Here is a 25,687-nt window from a genome sequence, read left to right as displayed (position 1 = left end):
TGTTGCTCAGTGGATCAGGGATCTGGTGTTTCTGTGAGCTGTGGTGTAGGTTGCAGATGCCCAGCTTGGATCCTGCATTGCAGTGGCTGCAGTGTAGGCTGGCAGCTGTGGCTCCAAATCGACCCCTAGCCTGGGAACTTACATGTGCTGCAGGCGCAGCCCTAAAAAGACAGAAAAAAAAAAAATAGAGAGGAGGATGTTATGAATTGTTGCTGATATGGATGGAGGCATGTGATCAAGGACAAGTCACATTTCTTTTCTTTTTTTTTTTTACCCATAGACTTACAATTTCTGGTGCTCCTAAATTCCTTCTTTAAAGATCCAAACTTCCATCTGTAAAATTTCCCTTCAACCTAAAGCTTTTCTTGTAATGAGGGCTCACTGATGACAAATTTATCACAGCTTTTCCTGAACTGAAAGTGTTTTTAGTTTGCCTTCAGTGTTGAAGGAAACTTTCACTGGCTATAGAAGTCTAGGCTGACATGACAGGTGATGGCAGTCATTGTTTCTTTTAGAACTTGAAAGATGTTGTTCCATTGTCTTCTGTCCTCAATTGTTTCTGAAGGGAAATTGACCATCATTCTTGTCATTGTTTCCTCGTATAAATTGTGTCTTGCTGTTTTTCTAGCTGCTGTTAAGGTTTTATCTTTATCTTTAGTTTTTGGCAGTTTGACTATGACTTGCATAGTAGGTATGGTTTTCTCTGTATCCTGTTTTAGGTTCACTTAACTGTGGGTTGATGTTTTTAATCAAATTGGGAAAATATGTGGCTGTTTTTGTTTAATTTTTTGTTGATTCTGTTTTTAGTCTCTTTCTAAAACCCCACCTACACATATATCTGGTCACTTTCTGTTGTCCTAGAAGTTCTTGAGGGTCTGTGTATTTTTATTGCACCCTTTTTAAATCTGTGCTTCAGTCTGAGCATTTGTTTAGGTCTGTCTTTCAGTTTCTGCCCTTTCCTCTGAAGTGTCCTCGTTGTTCAAATCCAATGCATTCTTATTTCAGATGTTGTGTTTTTTCATGTGAAGATTTCTGGGTTTTGTTTTAGTCTCCATATACCTCTTGAAATGCACCCATCATACTCATCTTTTTCGTTATGTTTTTAATATACTTATAACAAAGTCCTTGTCTGCTAATCCAGCATCTGAATCATCTGGAGAATCTGTTTCTTTTGAGTTTTTTCCTTGATTATGGCTGGAATATCCTACATATTCATGTCTAATATTTTTTATTGTGTGGCAGACATTGTGAATAATAAGTTGTAGATATTCTTGGGTTCTGTTAGCCTTCCTCTGAAGAGATTTGAGTTATTTCAACAGGAAATTAAATTATGGGCAGCTTATCTTTTTTGTGTGTGGGGGTGACGGTTTACCTTCCATGCTTAAACTTTAAGATAGGTCTCTTTTGATTTCTCCCCTAGAACTCTTATGTAACCCTTAGTCCTGAGCTGATGTCCTTTCTTCTAGAGCTGGTCCTTCTAGGGTTCAGTGAAAAGCCTGAGGTGTTTACCAAGTTCATCTAACTTGGTAGGACTAGAAGGTTACTTCAGGGGAGAAATTGGTTAAATGTAAGATCTCACCTAGATCTCTTCCCTTTCTTTAGAGATTGTAAACTCACTGTTTTCTGCCCACTTTTGGTTCCTCTTCAGTGCTTACAATTGTTATTTCTTGTATTTGTCCAGAGTTTATAATAGTTATCCATAGGAGGGCTGGTTTGATACTGGCCTCTTAGCCATTATTGGAAGCAGAACTTAGATGTTTTCTGAGCAGAGATGGTGGCTCAGCCATATCCAAGGACAATGCCTGTGCTTTGACACCAGTCTCTACAGCTGTGGGAAGGTCTGTAGTGGTTCAGGAGCCTGGTTGGGTGGGGAGTGTGACTAGAACAGGACAGTGAAGGAACCAGGTGCTTCTCTGATAGAGAAGAAGTGTGAACGTGGGACTAAAGGTGTGAGAGAGCTGGAGAGATAAGAAGTTGGCCTTAATTTCCTCATTACCACGGATTCAGTCAGGCTGTTGTGAAGGATAATGAGGTATATGTGTGTCCAGGAAATGGTGTTTATGATTATGGAAGCCACTGGGTCGAGCTTTACCAGGGCTTGATCCAAATGGCACAGTCCTTGGTCATGTCACCTGTGACTTCTCTGACCTCCTTGGAAGCACAGGTGAAGGGAAATGGGGTTATCATTGTTACGTTATCAATGAGAACATCAGTGCCCACGCTGCCTACCTTTGAGGAATCGTTTCTCTGTGATTCTTTGCTCTATTCATTAGGATGGAGTTAGGCTGTGTTAAAAGAAGCCCCAAATAAGAGTGGCTTAAGCGAAATAGAAGTTCAGTTCTCTGTCACGCAGCAGGCTGGGCGTAAGCAGTCTCAGGTCACTGAGGAGGCTCTACAGGGCCGGAACTCAGGTTTCCTCTGTCACTTAGCTTTTGCCCCTTTGCCTGAGACCTTTCAGTTTTGACCTTTCTGGGCTTTTCTCTAACAGGCAACCATTGGGATTGACTTCTTGTCAAAAACCATGTACTTGGAGGATCGTACGGTGAGTGCCTGACTGGAGACCCGGGAGGACTGGGAGGGCTCCTTGGGACCTATTGCCTGGGCCCGTCCTGGGTGCCACTGAGAGCCCTGCCTGTCCAGAGCTGCAGTGCTGGCATCACAGAGCCGGGACCTCCCCCAACCCCCACCCCCACCATGAGAACCTCACTACCCCTGAGCCTCCTGCCCTCCCTGCAACAGGTGCGACTGCAGCTCTGGGACACAGCTGGCCAGGAGAGGTTCCGCAGCCTGATCCCCAGCTACATCCGGGACTCCACGGTGGCCGTGGTGGTGTACGACATCACAAGTGAGTGTGGGGCTGGGTGCCGGGACGGGGGCAGCTCACAAGGGCTCCGGGGCTCAGGTGCAGCACCAGGCAGGCTGCAATGTGTGTGTGTGTGTGTGTGTGTGTGTGTGTGTGTGTCAAGGTCCCTGGGCCAACCTTGACCTTGCAGCCACAGTTTTGTCAGCGGCACCCCAGCTCCTCACGGGGCTTCCTGGGAGGGGAGGCCCAGTGGGTCCGGGAGGGCCGTGAGTGGGCTGTGCTTCTCACACACTGTGGCGCTGTTGGCCCAAGCTGCTCTTCTCAAGAGCAATGAATAGCCCTGAGGGGGATGGGGGTAAGGGGTGGGGCCCGGGGCCGAGCACCCCCGCCCAGGTAGGTGTAATGCCTCACACCGGGCCAGCCCTTGGGCTGCAGTCACATCTGTGGTGGGAGGAGGCCAAGGCCTACCATCTCTGGCTGTGCTCGCCCCATCTCTCCACCCCTCTCCCTGACCGCAGGCTCCCTGCACACCTGAGATCAGGTGGGCCCTGGGCCCTGGGAGGGCCTGCATTCCTGTGGCCTGGCTCAGGCTGCAAGGAGCCCAGGGTCCCGCAGCCTCCCCTTGGGTCTCCAGGCTCCTGAGGTTTGGGCATTGCCCTGTGCTCCTCCGTGAGGCCTGTCCCAGCTTCTGACTGAGGAGGGAGCTACCCTGAGACGCCTGGCCTCTCCTGGCTTTCGCCTGGCCCTGGGGCTGCCTTACTGCTTATTCGAAGGGCTCTTCAGAAACCCCTCTGAGCTCCTGTGGGTGGAGGCTGCTCTGAAGGGCATGCCTGCCCTCAGAGCTGCTGTGGTCACATACACACAGTGTCACATTGTTTCCAAACTCAGCTGAGTTCATGCACCCATTTCTCACTCTGCTCTGAGCCTCCAAAATCATGTCTGACCTTAGGTGGGCCCTAAAACCACTAGTCTGTGTAGCAAATCATGACACAGTAGCCTTCCAAGCACTGTGACCTCCTGTCCCCAGAGGGCAGCTCAGCAACGTGAAGGGCTTTCAGGGGCCCAGGGGCACAGCTCCACAAGCACTTAGGCATCTTCAGAAAGGCCCAGGCCTTGGTCTGGTCTCCTGCCCACCCCTCAAGCATCTGTGGGTACACGTCCCCCCCACCCCCCGCTTCCTCCTGCTCCTGGGACCTCACTGTCCCCCCCCCCACCCCGGCTGTCTCTTTTTGTTTGTTTTTTAGGACCGCACCCACAGCATATGGAAGCTCCCAGGCTAGGGGTCAAATCGGGAGCTATATGTGCTGGCCTACACCACAGCCACAGCCACGGCAACGGGGGATCCGAGCCACATCTTTGACCTACACCACCACTCACGGCAATGCTGGATCCTAACCCACTGAACAAGGCCAGGGGTCGAACCCGTGTCCTCATGGATGCTAGTTGGGTTCGTAAACCACTGAGCCATGACGGGAACTCCTCTCATGCAGTTTTATCCCCACTTTCCACCTCCAGATCTCAACTCCTTCCAACAGACCTCTAAGTGGATCGATGACGTCAGGACAGAGAGAGGCAGTGATGTCATCATCATGCTGGTGGGCAACAAGACGGACCTGGCCGACAAGAGGTAGGTGCAGGGGACTGGAGGCTGGGCTGCCCTCCATGCCTCTGCAACTCCTCCTGGAGGGGGAGTGCTGGGATGTGAGGGGGTGAACACCCTTTTTCTGTCCCATCCCTCTGCATCTGGGAAGGGACCCCTTGGGGTTTGAAAGCACCCAGTAGAGGCTTGCCCACAGGTGTGTCATCCCTAAAGCCCCACTTTCCAGCCTGGCAGGGGCAGGGCTGGGTGGAGCCCTGTGTGCCTGGCTGGCCAGGCGGTGCATGGTCTGGGCCCAGCCACAGTGCGGCTGCAGACACGGCAGCCCTCGGCCTCCACCGGCCCTGCCCCTGGGAATGCCTGTGAAGGCCCTAGTCCCCAGGCGTGAACACCCAGAGCTTCCTGGTGCATCCCTGTGTCTGGGTGTGCCACTCTCCCCGAAGAGGCTGCTGCATACTGCCCTCCAGGCCCAGGGCTGACCCCAGTGCCCTGTCCTGCACCTGTCCACTCATCTCACGGGTCAGATAAAGCAGGTCATGGATTGAGGGCTTCCTGAAATGTACAGTGACTGCGTAGGGAATCATCTGCATTAGAGGCTGCTTCCTTAGAATGCTGTCCTTGGAGTGAAGAAAGCGGAGCTCAAAGCCCAGCCACTTCGCGCTAGGTGACCTTGGGACCATCATCTCAATGTCAGTGCCCTTGTTTGGGCAGTGGGGCTGATGGTACCACCCAGAGAGGTATCCTGTGGCTGGCAGCACTTTATAAATGCAGTCTGACAGTGGTGACATAGGGAAAGGCAGGTAGGGGACGGCAGGCCACCTGCTTCAGGGCCTGCTCCTGAGCTGGACAGAACTAGTGGAGGAGAGGGGAGCTCGTGTCCTGCTGTGCCCTGTGCCCCTGCTCCTGAGGGAGCCCTGGGGTCCAGCCCTGGCCTCAGGCCTGACTAAAGTGTCCTCCTCATCTGAGGCTGCTTCCTCCACCCCCACCAGGGGCTACATCTCTACTGAGCTGGTTTCCCCCTCGTCTCCCCTGCAGGCAGATAACCATCGAGGAGGGGGAGCAGCGCGCCAAAGAACTGAGCGTCATGTTCATTGAGACCAGCGCCAAGACCGGCTACAACGTGAAGCAGGTGGGATGTGCTGCCTTGTCTGGGGGCCCGCGGGTGGCTTCTGGCACTGGTGGCCACGGCCCCGGTCCTGCCTTAACTGAGGGCTAGTGACTAGGTGGGGCAGCATCTTGCCTCCCAAGCTCTACTGCTTGGGAGGGGGAAGGAATGCACACCCTCAGGGTGTCCGGGGATGTGGCATCAGCCGCACGTGGTAATCAGATCTGCGGCCCCTGAGCTGCTGTGGGGGTTTTGGCCACCAACTCCAGGCGGCTGAGAGAAGCAGCATTTCCCTACCTCTAATCTCACTTGGGATGGGTGTGTAGGAAAGTCAGTCTGATCAGCGTTTTGGGGTCCGTGCATTGTGCTCAGCAAGTACTCAGGGCTGTGGTGGGCCAGGCAGGCTTGGAGAAAAGAGCCCACCCATGATGCATTTGGAGCTTGTGCAGGAGGAGGCCTGGGGAATCAGAATCAGAGGAGCCATAGAGGGGGTGGGCTTAGGGTTGTACCTCAGAGCAGGAGCTTTGCCCAGGGTCCATGGACTCCCAAGGAGTCCAGGGATAGAATCACAAGTCAGTGGACTTGGACAGGAAAAAAACTGCACCTGTCTCTGCATTAATCTCCAACAGACCTCCAGCATCCTCTGCAGCCATGAGGGTGGGCAACACGACGCCACATTAGCAGCACCTATGGCTGCATCATGACAGAGGTTCCAGCTGGTTTCTTGTCACCTTACAGGGTTGTGGGGCTCTTACAGGCATCCCACCTCAGTCAGTATCTCAGGGGCTGTCAGACCCCCTGCCTGTTCTTATCCTTTGCATGTTCGTGAGGAAGCACAGGCACTGGTACATCACAAGTCTCTCTTCAAATATTTTTTCGACATTTATTTCAATATCAAATGGGTTCCTTTACATAAAACTTGGATCTAATTTATTTCACACACTTAAAGGGAGCCCATAGGCCCACCAGACTGCCCAGGGAGTCTTTGGTTCAGAAAAGGTGTGGAGCTGTTGTCTTCCAGGAAAAGAGGACTTGGGGAGGTGACAGGGAGAGAGGGCAGCCTGGGCCGGGGGACCAGCATGGGCACAGATGCAGCTGGAGAGGTGTCAAAGCCTGGCTGGGGGCCACTTCTGCCCTGCCACCCCCAGCAGTATCCAGGAACACTAGGCAGGCTGCCACTGCAGCGCTGGCTGGATGCAGTGAGGGCTTATCCCCTCTGGGCAGTGCCAGTGGGAGGTGGCAGAGGAGTGGGAAGGAACAGAATGGGAGCTTCCAGGACTCAGTGCCCCCCACCCCCACCCGTACTGCAATGGGATGGCTCTTGAAGTAGTTCTGTTAACTCCCATCTCCTTCCCAACCTTCTTCAGTGTAAGGCTGGGGTGGCCGTGGTGTCCTTTCGAGGAGGAAGCTGTCTGTCCGTGAAGGCCTGCAGGAGACTCTGGGCTGCTGCCCTGAGCGGCCCTGATGGAAAGGCCTAGGGGTAGGGAATCAGAAGCCAGCAGTCTATAGGGCAGGTGGCTTTGCCCCAGGGGTCGGGGTCAGGGAGATGCTGATGCCCCCTTTCCAGCATGCTTTGGAAGCCAGGCGATGGTCTGAGCCGGAGTTGAATGTGGTCAGTTTAAACCCGGTGTGGATCAGAGGAGTCTCCGTGTGGTGCAGACTCCCGGACTGTGATCGTGATCCTATCTGCTCTCAGAGGCCCCAGGAGCTTCCTTCTAACTGGCAGCTTGGCCACTGTCCGAGGCTGTGCCCACTCTGACAGCCAGACCCGCAGAGTGGGGCCACGTGGGGGTGAGGCCAGGAAGGAAGGCTGGGGGAGTGACTGGGTCCTTTGCATGCCCTTCCATGTCTGCTGCTGAGCTCTGGAGCCCCGTCTGCAGCCCACCACAGGGTCCCAACACCACGCCGTGCCCACCATCAGCTTCCCCACTCGTGCCTACCCAGCTTTGGTCCTGTCACTCGTGAGGCTCTGGGGTGAGAGATCATGAACAAGACTCAGCCTGTCTTCAGAGGACTCACGCAGTGGAGGAGCCCAGAGCTCACCTTGTTCCTGCAGTTGGTGTCAGTGGGGAGATGGGAGAGCGTTCAGAATCTTCTGGAGCCTTGGCCTTCTGCCTTGTCCTTGCTGTCAGCCCCTAGGTTTCATGTCTGCCAGCATCCCACCTGACTCCCTGCCCACCTGCCCCGGCGTGCGTGTGCACACACACACACACAAGGTTCTCCACTACACACTTACAGACTTAAACCCACAGAAACCCCACATGTGCACATACACACCACATACTCACCTCCCCCCCCACACGTACACAGATTCACACACACACAGCTGCCAGACATTCGCATCCATAGCACACACATACTCCTCTTCACACATTGTACACATCACACACACACACCTAAACAAGCCCACAATGTTACATTCACACTGCTGCGTCACTCCCTCTGAAGTCTCTCTCCACTGCGACTGTGTGGCCCTGGGTCCCAGCACTCAGCTGCCTCGATGCTGTAGACTCGCAGGACCCCCTGAGGAGATGGTCACTGTCTCAAGAGCAAGTCCTTTCTCCACACCTGGTCCCCAGGTGGGCAGTGGGACAGAAGCCCACCCAAGGGCTTGTCTCCCAGGGCCGAGATCATTTTCGGCACCGAAGTAGTTCCCTTGCGGTTGCTGTGACCCACGTGCAGCCCCTTGTGACCCCATGGCCCACCCACCTGGTGTGAAGAGCGCTGGGGGCGCAGAAGAGAGAAGGTAGGTGCAGCCCCTGCTGTCCAGGGTGCAGTGGGTGGCCCAGGAGAATAGAGCCCACGGCCAGGGTGAGAAGAGGCAGAGGCAGAGGGGGAGACCCCGGGAGCAGGAGCGGCAGGCTGGCGCTCACGCTGCCTCTCCCCCCCTCCAGCTCTTCCGACGTGTGGCCTCGGCTCTGCCCGGAATGGAGAATGTCCAGGAGAAAAGCAAAGAAGGGAGTATCCTTTTCCTTCGACAAGCGAGTGAAAGAATGGGCTGGAGCAGCCCTTTTTCCACTGATTTTTCCACCTGGTAATAGAACAGTGGATGGACCTTCGCCTGGTCTCCAGCCTAGCCTTCCTGGCGGATGGCTGTGCTGTGGGCCCCCGTTGTACAGGGACAAGGCTGAACTCCGAGGTCTTTAAGGCCCTGCCCATCTGGAACCACCTAAGCTTCTAAAACAGTGTAGCGATGCCAGAGGGCTGTGTGTGGTGTGATGGGAGCGGGGGGTACTGAGAGGTAGTGACTGCCCTTCTTTCCAGTGAACACAGATTTATGGGGACAAGTACAATCTCCATGTCGACACTCAGACACGATTTCAGCACGGTCCAACCTCCTGTACCACTCCCCCAGCAGATCTCTTCCCAAGTCCTGCCTGCTTCCCCGCCAGCCCTGCACAGCACCCTACCCCCTACCCCCGGCTCTGGGGGCAGGGTCTGCACATCACTCATAGTGCACCCCAAACCTCAGGCCACACACAGAGCTGAGACTGAAGCTCAGAGAGGTGGTCTGATTTGCCCCGTGGCAGCCTTTTATTGTCTGTTTACTAGCTTATTTACACTCTGCCATGTTATAAAAAAGGTATTTATGTGTATACACATACATGCACACAAAACAAGATTAAATGTACATAAGAAAATTGGGGTGTAGGAAAAATAAGGAAAGTTAGGGACAAAGTCATACTCAGAATATATATGCCATGGCTGAGTGGCCAAAAACTGACAAGGAAGGAAAGTGGTAAGTGGTCTTTAGGAGAAGCATGGCTTTTCAAGAGGACTTAATGCAGAAGGAACCTCTCCCACCATCCTTACAAAGGGGCCACATAACCTCCCTAGGACGCAGGCAACAGGTCCCACAGCAGGGCTGCTTCTACCACCACCCCCTCCCAGCCCCATCACAGCCCCACTGGCAGGCCCCCAACCCCAACCTCCATTCCCCCCACCTCCACCCCCTGGAAAGGTGATTCTGACATGCCGAGAGCCTGGTCCTCAGTCATGGCCAGGCAGGGCCTGATGAGGATTCCAGCCTGGTGAGGGCAGAGGGAGCAGCCTGAGTGTGCGTTTTGCACCTGCTCTTCTGGTAGTTCTGCTGGGTGCTCCTCCAGCCGCCAGGCCCCAAGGTGCCCATGGAGAGGGCAGGGGGCTGGGCAGAGGCTCTCCCCCAGGGTTTTGGCTTCTCATCAGCAGCCTCAGGATGTAAGTGACACTCGGACTGGAGCTTGAGGAGTCAAGATTGCTGTGCCCACCCAGGCAAGGCTCACTTCGCCCTGTGATTGCCAGGTGGGATCCATGTCAGGCCCCTGGAGATGGTGGGGGGCAAAGAGGGGGGCTTTCCACCACCTCCTGTGCACTTTGGGGTGGAGATGATAGGTAACAAGGCCCGGCTGGGAGCCAGCGATGCATCACCAGTGGTCACCAGGCAGGTCTCTAAGAAAGGATGGATCTCATGTGTTTACAGGATGGTCCCACAGCACAGGACAAGCTTTGCTTTGGGTGGGTCAAGTGAGGGTGTGTTGGGAGGGTTGGGGAAGAGGAGGAAGGGTAGGGGCTCTTGACCCTGAATTTTTCCCACCCAGGCCAAGCAGAGCGAGCCCTTGCATGTTTGCGGAGGGACACAGGGGCTACGAAGGGAAACCGAGGGGTCACCAGTGCGGGAGCAAGGGCCCACCGTGGTGGGCGTGTCTCTGGGAGAGTCATCTTCCTTAGCCCCGCCCCCTGCAGTGATCGACATCAAGCTGGACAAACCCCAGGAGCCCCCGGCCAGCGAGGGCGGCTGCTCTTGCTAATGCAGCCTGACCACCGGCTTCCCTTGACACTATTCGCTTGTTGTGTTGCTTCCTATTGGTTAGCTTCCTAAGGGGGGTGGGAAACGAGCTTATCCAGATGGGAGGATTTTTCTTTTCTCTCTGTCTCTAGGAGTCGGGGAGGGGTGGGGAGGGAGGCTGGGCATCAGGGATCACGTCACTCTTAACAGCTGTTACTTAAACAACTATTTTTTGGTTTGGTTGTAATATATTGTACTTTATTAAGATTGCCAAAAACTGTTAAAATTTAAAAAAAATTTAAATCATGTGTATACAACTTTTTGCCAGATAAAAATGTTGTCATTTTTATTTGAAAGATGTGCTTTTTTGTTTTTGTATATTTGTAAACTTATAGAGAACCTTTTCCACACACCTCCTCCTTCCTGTCCTCTTTTAATGGTTCATCACCTCTGCCCTGCTCCCGCCCCCTGCCCAATAAATTAGAACAATTACCTGGGCAACTTAATTAGGCTCCAACTCCAGGCCTTCTGGCCCAGACCAAACAGGCTCCATCAACAGGCCCTACCTGATTAAACCAAACACCAATGGAATGGAACAGCCTCTGAAGAGGCAGCTCTGACTCTGTTCTTCTCTGGCCAGAGTGGGGCATCAGCCACAGCCCTGAGCTGACATTAAGGCCTTGTGGACATCAGAGGGGCCGGCCCCGGGCCCACTGGAATTACTTCTGCCTCTTTGCCCTCCCTGAAAAGCCTTGGAGCAGGTGGAGGGCACTTGCCACAGACAACCTTCTGTTCTCTGTGGTCCGCTCAGTGGTCGGCAGAGCAAGAGGTCACTGGAAGGGAGGAAGGACGGGGTGCTGCTGGCAACTGTGGGCTGGAGCGATGTGCAGTTTTGAATATGTTTTAACCAACCAGTCTAGCGATCAGCACACATGTCTGGGTTGGAGCCAAAGGCAGGGTGAGAGCAAGCTCAGCGTGTGTAACCCTGAGGCCCTCCTCCTTGGATGCCAGGAAGCTGGGGCCTGTGTCCCACAGCATTGGTCCTTCTGTGACTGGGGAAGGGAGGGTTGTCTGCAGAACTGCCACCTGGAAGGTGCCTGTTCTCCGATGCTTCGTTGCTCACACTGTCGAGTGCTGTTCTGGAAAGGCTGACTTCTTGATGTGTGTTCGCCACTCTGGCGCATTGCAGTTGAAATCTTTGTGCACAGACCTTAGCAGATACGGTAGCAGCATTCTGGCTGCCTGAGGTAGGGCTGAGGTGGGGTGTCCAGAAGGCTGCCCAGAGAAAGCTGTCCTTGCCATTTTTGACTCATTTCTGAGAAGGGCTTCATCCTGAGGACCTACCTGTAAAATCTCTGAAGAAGATGCTCACTTTCACTAAGTGATGCAACCCACTTGGCCAGCCTTCCAAAGAGTCCCAGACTCACCAGCACAAAGGCTGTGGGTGGTGACTCTGGCCAAAACTGATAAATACCCTCCAAGCTGGCAATGACTCTTCCTCCAGGTTGCTGTTGGGCTTGTCGTCAATGAACTCAATGACCATCTCGGTGTGGTAGGAGGTAAATTCCTCCATAAAGCAGGGCTCCAACAAGGTTTTGCAGTGAATTTGAAACTTCTCAGAAACTAATCCAAAATGGCAGGCAGTAGGTGCAGCAGAACCTGGCAGAACTCATGGATATTTGTTCAGTGGGCCTGTCACACACTCAGCTAAGGAGACTCCCCGTCAGAGCTGATCTCAAGGGAGGAATTTATCTCCAGGTGAAGGAAAGAGGAAGCAGGATTTCCACTGAGCTGCTTTTCCCGAAGGCAAAGATCAATGTGCGAAGGTAATCCAGTGTCACGTGTTGAGTTTTTATATGTGTGTACATAACTATATATAGAGATAGACTTGTGTATACACCTTACACACACACATTCTCACGGAGATACATGTGCTCAATGTATATTCTTGTTTTTCCTGCTCTCAAGTTGGAACTTGCATTGTGATAAGTTTTGGAAATTCAAAAGTACTGCAATGTGTTGAAATAAGAAATACTTAATATTGTCCTGAAATTTGTGATTGTCTTGCCATCAATAAAATAATGCATAGATGTGTTAACTACAGGCAAAAGTAGCCCCTGGGAATACGCGCACCGTTTCTCTCTGTACTTATATGCATAGGTGTGCAGCCCAGGTGGGCCAGCACCCCCACCATGGCACACCCCCAAGTGGTGCTTGTTGGAAGAGTGCTTACTTACCTCGTGAGAATTCACAGGAGACCAGGTGACAGCACCCGGGCTGGCTGGCAGGGACAGCCATTGCTTGTGGCCTCTAGGACAGCCCCATTTGCAGGGTCTCAGTGAATGAATGGATGGCGGCTTTTTATTTCCTTGGTACTAAAGAGTACTTTTTCTTAAAACCTTCTTGTAAAAAAAGTAGAGATTCAGTCCCCTCCCGTGTACACACATATCCAAGGCACCATGAACTTGTTTTTCTAGCACATCCCTGAGGAACAGTAAGAGACACAGTAGATACAATAGCCCAGGCTCTCCCTGCCCCGTGGGCCCCTGAAGGTGAGGGCATTTGGCTCCCCTCAGTCTCCCATCCTCCCCCCCACTGTCCCCTGGGGCCCCTTTCCTCGGGCCTCATCTCCACCCCTCGTTCCTGGGTCTATCAGGGCAGCCAGACCTCGGCACAGAAGGGCATTGGTTCCTTGGCTCCTGTTTCAGGCTGGTGCCATCACTGTCCTCTTGCTTCTAGGCAGGATCTTGATGCAGAGTTAAGGTTCAATAACGAAATGATCAGGTTCCCTTGGAGAAAGTGTCAAGAAGTTCCTAAGCATCCCCGAGTGAGAGTATTCCACTGTCTTGAATCCAGGTGGGCTAGCATGAGGCAAAGGGGAGGAATCCTTTTGGGAAATGATCTCAGTTTAGCCAGTGGTTCAGACCCTCAGAGCAGCCCTGACCTGGGATTAGGGCAGGGTCATCTTCTGTAGTCCTCTTTTTTTCTTTGAGGAATCTCAAAGAAAAGCTGTCAGCGCAAAGCATCTGTTTTTTGGGCGTCTGAGAAGTGGGGCATACGATGGGAAAGCAGGAAGCGTATCCATCATTGCACGCACGAGTGAGAGTGAAAGTAGCCTCTTGAGTGCTAGAACTCCAGCTGTGTAGTCCAAGGTTAGCAAGCCTGTGTCAGAGGCTTCCCTGCCATCACTGTTACCACTCTCTTCCTGTCAGCATCCTCAAGTGATCTGGAATATCCCAGGCCCGAGGAGCAATGGCCAGGTCAGGTCCATTGTCTCAGGCAACAAAAACTAGGACTGAAGTGATGGTAACTAAGACACATCTTGGGTGCAATGTCTCTGACCTCGTGGTGGCCAGCCAGTGCTGGGAGCCCCTGCCCTCAAGGACTAGGTGTGACAATCGTGGCACCGCTGGCTTCGGTGTCCTGCAGGCAAAGCAGCCTCACTCCTTCACATGGTGGAGGGTGGCTGAGGATGTCAGGATGTGAGAACAGGCAGCCGAGGGCTGTGAGGCATCTGAGCTACACGAGGGGCGACTGAGCAGAAGTGTCTCTGCACCAACCAAGCAGGGTTGTGTGTGCATGAGTTTCCGAACTACCTCTCCCCCAAGAATGTGAGGCATCGTCCCCTGGGCTGCAGCAGAGTGGGGCGGAGGGCTCGTAAACCTTCCTAGGCCAAGGCAGGAAAACCAGGACCGAGAAGGGTGCCTTGCTGATTGTCACCCGCAGCCAGAAGCAGTCAGAACTAAGGTGTTTCCACTCTTCATCCCTCAACCGTGTGCAACAAACGTGACTGCACACTGGTACACAGGGGCTGTGGGCACGTGTGCTCCTCAGACCACCTCTAGTCTAGGTTGGACCTAAAAGTCTGTCCCATGCCTCTGAGTGAGGCAGGAAAGAACCCATGTGCATTTCAGGCTCCAGTGCAACAAACGGCCAGTTCCCAAGTCCACTCTGATTGGCAGATTGGGGTACCCTTTGGATTTTTGGTTTGAAATGAACTAGTCCAGTGTTTGAAAACCTTGGGCTCTCAATGTGTAAACTCCCTGGACACCAGACCCCCGAGTGGTTGACACTCCCAGCAGGGTGTGGTTTCTCCTTGCAGTGGGGCTTGGATGTTTCCCTCTGGTGCAAGGCCTCCAGACACTGACGGCCAGCCTGTATCACGTGGTGTGTGTCACCTTCCCCCTCACCCATCCCCATTAAAGTGACTGGCCATGAGGAGCCCAGAGGGTGGCATTTTCATCTGTGCCTAGCTCAGCAGGCTTACATGGCCACATTGACTTGACATAAAACTGTGTAAAATGTGGAAGACTCAGCATGTTGATCAAACAATAAACTGTCCTAATTCTCAACACAAAGCCTCTTGTCTAATATTTTTAAGTGGTGCCATCATCTGGGGGGGGGGGTGTGAAAAAACAGACTTCTTCAAGTGCATGCTCACGAAGACCCTCCTCTCACATCTGGGTGGTGGGTTCCACACCCAAGGCCCTTTGCTTCTTCCTCCTGCTCAACCAGCTTAGGAGGGAGAAAGGCAGGACACACCAATAAGATGAAGTCTGGGCTCATGTGCATCCTCTCCAACCTGCCTCAAGGCTGATGGAAAGGGAATCCCCAGACAGAACTGACTCAGGGCCGTGGGACATCGCCTATCTTCCCTGCTCTCCACTCACCATGGCTGAGGATTAGGAAGGGTGGGTGCAGGACTGGCCCTCTCTCTCTCCCTTCTGGTCATTTCTAGAAAGCTGTTTAAAGGCAAGAATTTAAGGTGAACCACAGTCACCTCTCAGATGACGCCAAGCTGCTAGGTACGCCCTCCAGCCTCACCCCATACCAGGCAGAGCCCAGCCCTGAGGTGGCCCTTTAGGTCTCAGTCACCTGTACAAGATGCCCCAAAGGCTACTAAACTGGTGGGACCAATCTAAAGAGGACACGCAGGCCAAGATCAGGCCCGGAACTGCCCTGGTCTGAAAAGGCCAGGAATCCTGGGGCTTCAGGGTAAGCCAAGTTCACCAGATTTTATTCTTCAAGTTTGGCTTCACTAATTATCCTTCCCCTTTAAACGTTCTGAAGTTTCTGGAACATCCTTCACTCTGCCTCCTCCAGGAAGCTATCTTTGATTCCCCTGCCCACTACACCAAACTTTTCTGGCTGCCAGATGTAAAATGTGATGTGGAGGAGGTATGGGACACGTCACGCCACAGAGGCCTGAGAGCCAAAGGCACATGCTTGTTCGGACCTCTTCGAAGCCAGAGGTCATTCCCCACCACTATGGTGTTCCATGATTAGAGACGAGAAAAGGGTTGTATCGCCTCCCTGAACGTGGTGTTCATGGGCACGACATCCAGTGCTCCCTCCCAAGAGATCAAGGAAGCACTGTTGTGATTCCCTCAATGTGAAGGAGGTGAAGATGTGGAGTGTCCCATATGGCATCAAAGGTGCTGCTCCAGGTGGCTTTGTCTATCACCACAATTGTGTCTTACTGTCCAGTGACCAAGCGTGTAGAAAGGACCTTTGATAATCCTATGCTAACCTCAACTTTTTTTTTTTTTAAAAAAGGTATATTTTAGGAGTTCCTCTTGTGGTTCAATGGTTAAGAATCCTACATAGTGTTCATGAGGATGTGGGTTCGATCCCTGGCCTCACTTAGTGGGTTAAGGATCCCGTGTTGCTGCAAGCTGCAGTGTAGGTGACAGATGCAGCTTGGATTTGGCATTGCTGTGGCTGTGGAGTAGGCTGGTAGCTGCAGCTCTGATTTGACCCTTGGCCTGGGAACTTCCATATGCCATATGTGTAGCCCTAAAAAGACACCCCCCCCATATTTCACTTGAAACCAAAAGATCTTAAGTTCAAAAAGCCTCCAGTGCCTCACACATGACAGAACCACAGGTGGGAGGCGGGGGGGGGGGGGGCGGATGCTGGAATCTCAGAAGGCACTGAGACACAGGTCATCGGGAGAAGTGGCAGCCCTGTTGGGGCAACAGGGGTGGTGCAGTGTCACAACAAAGGGCAAAGGTGAGCACAGCACTGAAGCAGCTGACCTTGGGGCCCACACAGTGCTGAGCACACATGCTACTCTGAGAGGCCAGATCACCCGTGAAGGTTCTCAGGAGCCCCGTGTGCTTGGTAGAGGTCACATTAAACACCCGGATGCCCGAGAGCACAGATCTACTGCTGGAACTGAATGCTGAGAAGCAGGGTCCCCAGATGAGCCGCTTAACAAGCATCACAGGGAATTTTGATGCTCACTAACATCTGAGAATTACTGTTTGAGATATAACTTTCCATTTTAAAAAGATCATCTTTAGGTCTGGAATAACATTCAACTTCGCTCCCCTTCTTCAGTCACTTGTTTGATGTTTTGCTTCCTCCAATAAAGTAAAAAAACAAAAATAACAAAAAAAGCTTAGAGAACACACACATGCCTCTTAACTGAAGCATCAGATGTTTATTCGGGTGAACACTTCCTACGATTATGTGAACAAGCCACATTCACCACATTCCTCTTGGGTTTCTGGTTCAGCGTTCTTACCTCCTTCCCTAAATTACTACTGGCTAATAAGGGAGAAGCAAGGAGGAGTCCGAAGGGCAGCAAGAACGACGCAGTGATGAGTCCCAATACGAACCCTACCAGGGTCAGGGTCTAAGCTTCTCCGTTCAGCTCATGTTTATCTCACACTCCAGAGCAGGGTGAGGGGTGGGGGGCTGGAATCCCCTCACTCAGAGCCAGAGTGACACACAGGGAGGGGTGACAGCAGGCAGAGGTCTGGGCCATACTCACTGGCACGTCCTAGGCGCCATGCTCTTCTCCTTGGCCTCTCCCCACCCCTCAAGGCCAGGTTAGGCACCCGCCACACCCTGGGATCGCCCTGTGCCTCTCCTGCTACAGCTCTTCCCATGCTCTTCTGCAATCAGCGTCTCACTTATCCATAGCCACCCCTGTCTCCGTTTAAGCTTTAGTTGGCTTGTCCCTGAGTGTGTGAAGTAGGGATTGAAGAGTTTGCCTCTCTGTACACTGCAATCTTCAGGCCATGGAAACTTGGGAGTTAGGCCACAATCCTCACAATAGCTCCCATTTGTACTCGCTATACCATTCTACGTAAATGCTTTGAGCTAGACAGGTTGTTTTATTTACCAAGAAACGTATTAATCACTTATAAAATCCATTAAAAAAAAGTTATACATTTAAGCAGATAGCAAAGAACATCACTTTGAAAAGGCTTTTTTTTTTTAAGCCATAGATGAATATGCACTTTGAAAACCTACAGGGAACTTTCTTTTGTATTTGCTCCATAGCATTCAAGCTAAGAGTACACAGCATGTGAAGACAGCCCAGGAGGCCTTTCTGTATCCAGAAAAACAGCTTCTAAATCTCCATATATTCCTCAGGGAAGGGAAACCACTAGCATGTACCAGACCCTTGGCATAGCAAGATCTAGCACTTAGAGTTCTATCATCTGGGAATCACTCCCAGGGTTCACAACATGTTTTTGAACTGAAGTGCTATGAAACTGGAGTGTGGACAAGTTACTGAGCTGATGAAGAACAGACTGCCAACACAACCTCACTGTTTTCAACCTGTTTTCATGTGTCAGGGGACCATACTGTAACTGTACAGTACAAATCAGTACAAATTTCAGATTACAAATCTGAAATTCACAGAGGACTAGATGATGTGCTACCCATGAATGTCAAGCGCAAATGGAAATCACCCAGTTCCATACAGAGACAGGTTTGTTTCCAGGAAAAGGGGACCAGAGCACAGAAGCAGAGGACAAGAAAACTTTCCAGATGATGCCACATTCTCATGATAATATCCTCTCTATGCACGAGGTCTGCTTGTTAGACCTTGACCTTACATCAAGCATATGCTAAAGGGATCTCACATACACTTTCGAAAGGGAAGACATGAATCAAATAAAAGCGACTAGCTTGAAAGCAAAAAGGGAGGACTGGCCTTAAAAAAAAAAAAAAAAAAAAAAAAAAAAATTCCACACTGGTTTCAACAGTAATTTGTTCCCAGAACAAGGAAACATTCCTAACTACATTTGCACCCCTTCTTTATCAACTCTAAACCTCCACATCCTTTTCCAAACCTGTCAGACACACATACAGATTCACATCTTGCATTTGGCTCTGTCCCTCAGGCGATTTTAGCCAGCCACTTCTCCAGGTCCTGGATGTCAGCAGAGCCAGTGTCCCCTCTTCCACCTTTAGCGCTGCACTCCAGGAACTCCACTTTGAGGGGCAACTGTGAGAACTCAAATTCTTTGCCTTTCCTTCCCAGCAGAACAGGGGTAGTGCTAGAACTGTCCAGTGTGCTGGGGGCAGCAGAACGGGTGACTCGCAAAGTATTGCTGTGAGGCAAAAGGAAAATAAGTCAGGGAGAAAAAAAGCTTAATTTTTATATAACAATTAAAGGCCTTTAGGAATTCATATTAATTCTTAAATATTTCAGGACCCATTTAAATGCTTAATCATAAACTGTCAATTATGCTATTAGGATTGTTGAATAATCCTTTGCATGTATAGATTACTCTTGGACAGACAGGATAGGGGTCCAACATAACATGGCCAGATGACAGGAAGTCAGTAATGAACCAGTCACACCAACCTTCTTTCTACTGGGATTTCCTGCATGATGCCACTTTCAGATATATTTTTAAATTACCTGTTGCATTATAAAACCTTAAGTTTGTGAAATTTAAGTGTGGGTAGATAGAGTATTTATCTTGAGTCTATTTGGATAAAGAGCTTAGAAATCCACAAACTGCAAATTCCCATATCCAATTTGGGCAAAATTACTATTCTCCGGTCTCTTTAACCACTAGCACTTTCCCAATTTAAGTCACCTAACTGCCACCTGCTGGCCCTAATAAGAAGTGCAGGAGCAGGGCTAATTTGTCGCCTTCAACCCCTTTCTGCTGTCCCTGCTGACAATCTGCCTTCTTACAAAATAAAGTATTTTTTGGTGCTGTAAGATTTCATGAAAATTAGTTAAGAATCCACAGGAAAAACTAAAACTTGTTTAGAAAGACACACACGTGGAGTTCCCATCATGGCTGAGTGGGTTACGAACTCAATTAGCATCCATGAGGATGCAGGTTCTATCCCTGGCCTCTTTCAGTGGGTTAAGGATCCAGTATTGCTGTGAGCTGTGGTGTAGGTTGCAGATGTGGCTCAGATCCTGTGTTGCTCTGGCTGTGGTGGAGGCTGGCAGCTGCAGCTGGGAACTTCCATATATGCCTCAGGCACAGCCCTTTAAAAAAAAAGAAAAAGAAAAAAGGAAAGAAGGAAAAGACACACAGAAAAAAGTATTTTAAAAAACAGCTGATTATTACATTTAACAATATTTAAGCAAATGATTAATACTTCTTGAGAGAAAGAGGGAAAAGCATTTGGGGAAGAGCATGTAAGTCCTTCTATGCAAGGCAGTGGGATCCACGAGTATTCATTTTAGTATTTTTTAAACTCAATATATATGTCCATATATATAGCCTTTTATATGTAAGATATTTTAAAATGAAAAACTCAAAATGAAATAAAGCCAAATAATATATGTCTGCAGCTTTTGCCATAAGGCCATGTCAAATCTTGTGATTCAGAAGACTATGAAGTGCTTCAAAGCTGATAGGACCTAATTCTCACAAACACAGGATTAAACTAAAACTAGATCCCTACTTTAACTGATATTAACCTTTATATCTTTTTAACATTTTAATTCATTGCCTTATAATACAGCATTTCTTTCTATATTGTTTTTCTACGGCTCTTTAGAGTGAAAAGCAAATGAAATATGGAAAATGTGTTCTTTTATTTATTTATTTATTTATTTATTTATTTAGTCTTTTCTAGGGCCACACCTGCGGCATATGGAGGTTCCCAGGCTAGGGGTCTAATCGGAGCTGTAGCCACCAGCCTACACCAGAGCTACAGCAACACCAGATCCGAGCTGCGTCTGTGACCTACACCACAGCTCATAGCAACGCCGGATCCTTAACCCACTGAGCGAGGCCAGGGGTCGAACCCACAACCTCATGGTTCCTAGTCGGATTCGCCAACCACTGAGCCACAACAGGAACTCGTAGAAAATGTGTTCTAAAGACGGGAAGACTTGGACTATGCTGTTTAAAAAATGGATACGCAAATAATATTATAATTGTTTTTTGTCCCAAAGAAAATTCTCAACAATTGCAACAGAAAAATAAATCATATATAATTCCAATATTTTTGATAAATGACAAGCAATAATATGTAGTCTCAAAAGAGTGAACATGAGAGTATGAGAAGAGATGGTGAACATGCACTTTCAGAAGGGATAAAACCATTGACAGAGGGACACCAGTAAGATGGCAGAATGGGAGTTTTCAGCACAAGCCCTCTCACAGAAACATCAACTGTAATAACCATCCACACACAAGAATACCTTTAGGAGAGCTAAGGAATCCAGGTCAGAGATTACAGCACCCAGGTATGGCAAAGATATAAGATGCACTGAAGAGGGTAGAAGGGACAGTTTTGCATTACTCAGGTTACTGCTCCTGCAAGCCTGCACAGCACAGCATGAAGATACGATTCACATGGGGGAAGGAGAGTGAAGTGAGCATTCACTGTGTCATGGAACCCAGCACCAAGTCAGTCCCAGTAAACTCAGGCACCTGGCCAGCCATGACAGATTCAGGTTTCAGACCAGCTATCATGGACCCAGTTAGTAGGTTCACCCACCTACCAACCTACAGACCCAGTAGCAACCTACCCAAGGATTCCATCCAGAATCTTTGGCTGGACTAACTAGAGAAGGTTCTTTCTTTCTCTGACAAAGTGAGTCTATAAAGACTAGAAGGGGTGATTTACTTTTTCAAATGTTCAGTCATCAGTGTAACACAAAGATCATGAATAATCAGGGACATGACCACCAAAGGAACATGATAAAGCAACAATAACTTACTCTAAAGAAATGGAGATCTAAAAACTGCCGGCAAAGAGTTAAAAAAAAATCATCTGTAAGTCTAGTAAGCTACAAAAGAACAAAGACAGACAATTCAACAAAATGAGTGAAAGAATAAATGCACATAGAAGTTCAACAAAGATATAGAAACACAAAAAACAAAAATTCTAGAACTGAAGAACACAATGACTGAACATGAAAAATTCAGAGCTTCAACAGCAGACTGAATCAAGCAGAATAAAGAATCAAAAAGCTTGAACGCAGGTAATCTGAAATTACCCCATGAGAAATACAGAAAGTAATGAACATCCAGGTTACTAAGCCCCAGTACCCCAAATGGATTAAATATAAAGAGAGCTTTAACAAGACACAAAAGTCAAAGGCAGAAAGAATGTTGAGAGCATTAAGAGGAAAGCTAACTGTCACAAACAAAGGAAATTCTTTAAGACTAAAAGTGGATTGGATTTCATAGCAGAAACTTTGCAGGCCAGGAGAGAGTGGGATGATATATTCAAAATGCTGAAAGAAAAAAAAGTCATCCGAGAATACTATGCCCAGCAAAGCTGTCCTTCAGATATAAAGGACAGATAAAAGCTTTTCCAAACACACAAAAGGAGTTCACCACTAGTCAGTCCTGCCTGACAAGAAATGCTAAAAGGAATTCTTCAAAGTGAAGTGAAACTAATCAAGAACATGAAAATATAAAACTCACTGAAACAGTAAGAATATACTAAAATTTTAGAATACTCTAGTACTGTAATGATACATAAATCATTTTAACTCTAGCATAAAAGCTAAAGACAGAAGTATTAAATAAACCATGACTATAATAATCAAAGGATGCATAACATAAAAAGATGTAAATTATGTCCTCAACAATAAAAAGTGGAAGAAGAAGAAGTTAATGTATTGAATTTTTTGTATACAAAGTTGTTACCAGCTTAAAACAGACTGTCAATATTAAAAGACGTTTTATATAAGCCAAGTTACAATCATGAAGAAAAGACCTATAGTAGACACACAAAATAAAGTGAAAAAAAAATCAAAGCATAACAAAACAAACAAAAATCATTAAAGGAAGAGAGGAAGAGACAAAAGAACTACAAAACAGCAAATAATCAACAAAATAGAGTAAGTTCTTACCTATTAATAATTAGTTTAAATGTAAACACACGTGTGGATTAAAAACAAGAACAAACTATATGGTATCTCCAACGGATGTGCTGTAGATTTAAGGTTCAAAGTAGAGGGACAGAAAAAATATATTCTATGCAAATGATAAACAAAAGAGAATAGGGCTTGACTTAGTCTATTTTGTTGATATATCAATAAAACAAAATAGACTAAGTCAAAAATTGTCACCAGAGACAAATGTTACATAATAAAGGGGTCGATTCATCAAGAGGATATAATAATTGTGTGTGTGTGTCTGTATGTCCAACATCAGAGAACCCAAATATAAAAATCATAAATCAAATATAAGAAGTTCCTGCTGTGGTGCAACTGGATCGGCAGCATCTCAGGAGCATTGGGACACAGGTTCAATCCCTGGCCCAGCACTGTTGTTTAAGGATCTGGTATTGCTGCAGCTGCGACTTGGGTCACAACTGCATCTCAGATCTGATCCCTGGACTGATCCCACAGGGCGGACGAAAAAGGAAAAAAACAAAAACAAATATTAACAGAACTAAAGAGAAAAATAAACAGCAGAAGCAATACAGTAACAGAAGCAGAGACTTCAATACTTTCAACAGTGGATATGTCATCCAGACAGAAAATGAATACATAAACAACATATCTGAGCAATACCACAGACCAAATATACCTTAGAGACATAAGGAGCACGTTTTATCCAACAACTGCAGAATAAATATTTAAAAGTATACACAGAACTTTCTCCAGGATAGAGCATATGTTAAGCCACAAAACAAGTCTTTTTTTTTTTTTTTTTTTGCTATTTCTTGGGCCGCTCCCGCGGCATATGGAGGTTCCCAGGCTAGGGGTCAAATCGGAACTGTAGCCACCGGCCTACGCCAGAGCCACAGCAACGTTGGATCCGAGCCGCGTCTGCAACCTACACCGCAGCTCGCAGCAACACCAGATCGTTTAAACCACTGAGCAAGGGCAGGGATCGAACCTGCAACCTCATGGTTCCTAGTCGGATTCGTTAACCACTGCGCCACGACGGGAACTCCTAAGCCACAAAACAAGTCTTAAGAAATTTTAAAAGATTGAAATTGTATCAAGTATCTTTTTTTGACCACAATGGCATGAAACTAGAAACCAACAACTGAAGGAAAACTGGAAAATTCACAAATATGTACAGATTAAACAACATATTCCTGAACAACTAGTAGGTCAAAAAGGAATCAAAAGACAAATCTTTAAAATCTTGACTCAAACAAAAATGGAAACCCAGCATACAAAAAGTCACAGGATGCAGCAAAGGCAGTTTTAAGAGGGAATTTTATAGTGGTAAACATCTACACTAAGAAAAAAGAAAGATCATGATAAACAACCAAACTTGCCAATTCAAGGAACTAGAAAAAGAACAAACTAATCTCAAAATTAGCAGAAAGAAAAAAAAATAAATAAATAAACGTCTGAGCAGAAATAAATGAAATACAGATTAGAAAAACCTTTAGCTAGAATAATGAAGAGAAGACTAAAATAAATAAAATCAGAAATGAAACATTAAAATTGATACCCCAGAAATACAAAGGATCAAAAGCACTACCATGAAAAAAACTGAATAATCAAGAAGAAATGGATAAGTTCCTAGAAACACACACATACCAAGATTAAGTCATGAATAAATAGAAAATTCAAAGAGACCAATAGGCAAGAAGATTGAATCATCAATCAAAAACCTTGCAACAAAGAAAAGCCCAGGACCACATGGCTTCACTGTTGAATTCTACAAAATATTTAAGGAAAAAATTAACACCAATTTTTCTCAAACTATTCCTAACAATTAAAGAGGTGTTAAGCTTCTAGACTCATTTTACAAGAACAGCATTACACTAATATCAAAGCCAGACGAGGACACTAACTACAAGTAAAGAAAATACAGGTGAGTATCTTTAATGAACACAGATGCAAAAATCCTCAACAAAATACTAGTAAACTAAACTCAACAGAATATTAAACAGATAGTACACCATGATCAAATGGGATATGCCCAAGATGGTTCAACTTATGCAAACAAATAAATGGGATATATCACATTAACAGGATGAAGGATAAACATCATATAATAATCTCAATAGATGGAGAAAAAGCATATCACAAAATTCACCATTCTTTCATGATAAAAACTCAACAAAATAGTTATAGGAGGTATGTATCTCAAAACAACACGTGCCATATATGACAAACCCACACATATCATACTCAATGGTGAAAAACTAAAAACTTGTCCTCTAAGATCAGGAATAAGCTAAGGATGCCTACTCTCACCACTTCTATTCAACATAGTACTGGAAGTCCTAAACAGAGCAATTAGGCAAAAAAAAAAAAAAAAAAAAAAAAAGAAAAGAAAAGAAATATGATACCAAAATCAGAAAGCAAGAAGTAAAATTATCTCTGATTTCAGATAACTTGATCTTAGCATTAAAAACCCCAAAAGACTCCACAAAAAACCAGAATAAACTCAGTAAAACTGCAGGATATAAAATCAACATAGAAAAGCCAGTTCTGTTTCTATGCACTGCTAATGAACTATCAGAAAAAGAAATTAAGAAAACAATTACATTCACAACAGCATCAAAACAATTAAATACCTGGGCATAAATTTAACAAAGTATGTGAAAGATCTGTATACAGAAAACTATAAAACAGTGGTGAAAGAAACTGAAGACACAAATAAATAGAAAGATATCCCTTATTTATTGACACTGTGAAAATGTCCATCTATAGATACAATGGAATTTCAATTAATACTCAAATGGAATTTTTCACAGAAATAGAAGAAGCAATGCTAGAATTCATAAGGAACCATAAAAGAACTATAATCCCTGAAGTAATCTTGAGTAAAAAGGGTATCACACTTATAGATTACAAATTATATTACCTACAGTTATCAAAACAATACAGTACTAACATAAGAAGACATATAGATCAATGGAATAGAGAGCCCAGCATTTATCCAGAGAAAAACCATGACTCAAAAAGACACATGTACTCCAATGTTCATTGCGGCACTACATATGATAGCCAAGACATGGAAACAACCTAAATGTCCACTGACAGAAGACTGGATAAAGAAGATGTGGTACCTATACACAATGGAATATTACTCAGCCATTAAAAGGAAAGAAAGAACAGCATTTGCAGCAACATGGATGGACACAGAAATTATCATGCTAAGTGAAGTCAGTCAGAAAATGAGACACCAACATCGAATCCTATCATTTACATGTGGAATCTGAAAAAAGGACAGAATGAACTTCTTTGCAGAACAGATACTGACT

General features: G+C 47.5%; 2 protein-coding genes across 2 annotated transcripts in view; one reads left to right on the top strand and one right to left on the bottom strand.

The window, feature by feature from the left end:
* The window catches only part of RAB6B (RAB6B, member RAS oncogene family), a 63,058-nt gene extending 48,434 nt beyond the window's left edge, over positions 1 to 14,624 (top strand). The window contains exons 3-8 of the mRNA XM_003132428.5: positions 2,489 to 2,542; positions 2,740 to 2,845; positions 4,319 to 4,430; positions 5,436 to 5,529; positions 8,400 to 8,466; positions 10,228 to 14,624. Of these exons, the coding sequence (XP_003132476.1) occupies positions 2,489 to 2,542; positions 2,740 to 2,845; positions 4,319 to 4,430; positions 5,436 to 5,529; positions 8,400 to 8,466; positions 10,228 to 10,292 (498 nt within the window). The 3' untranslated portion in view covers positions 10,293 to 14,624. The remainder of the gene's footprint in view (positions 1 to 2,488; positions 2,543 to 2,739; positions 2,846 to 4,318; positions 4,431 to 5,435; positions 5,530 to 8,399; positions 8,467 to 10,227) is intronic.
* Positions 16,691 to 25,687, bottom strand: part of SRPRB (SRP receptor beta subunit) — a 34,171-nt gene continuing 25,174 nt past the window's right edge. The window contains exon 7 of the mRNA XM_021069470.1: positions 16,691 to 18,624. Coding sequence (XP_020925129.1) covers positions 18,411 to 18,624 — 214 coding nt within the window. The 3' untranslated portion in view covers positions 16,691 to 18,410. The remainder of the gene's footprint in view (positions 18,625 to 25,687) is intronic.

Source organism: Sus scrofa, chromosome 13, assembly GCF_000003025.6.
Source record: "Sus scrofa isolate TJ Tabasco breed Duroc chromosome 13, Sscrofa11.1, whole genome shotgun sequence".
Lineage (NCBI taxonomy): Eukaryota > Metazoa > Chordata > Mammalia > Artiodactyla > Suidae > Sus > Sus scrofa.
The sequence above is the reverse complement of the archived record's forward strand: the minus strand, read 5'-3'. Positions and strand labels throughout refer to the sequence as shown.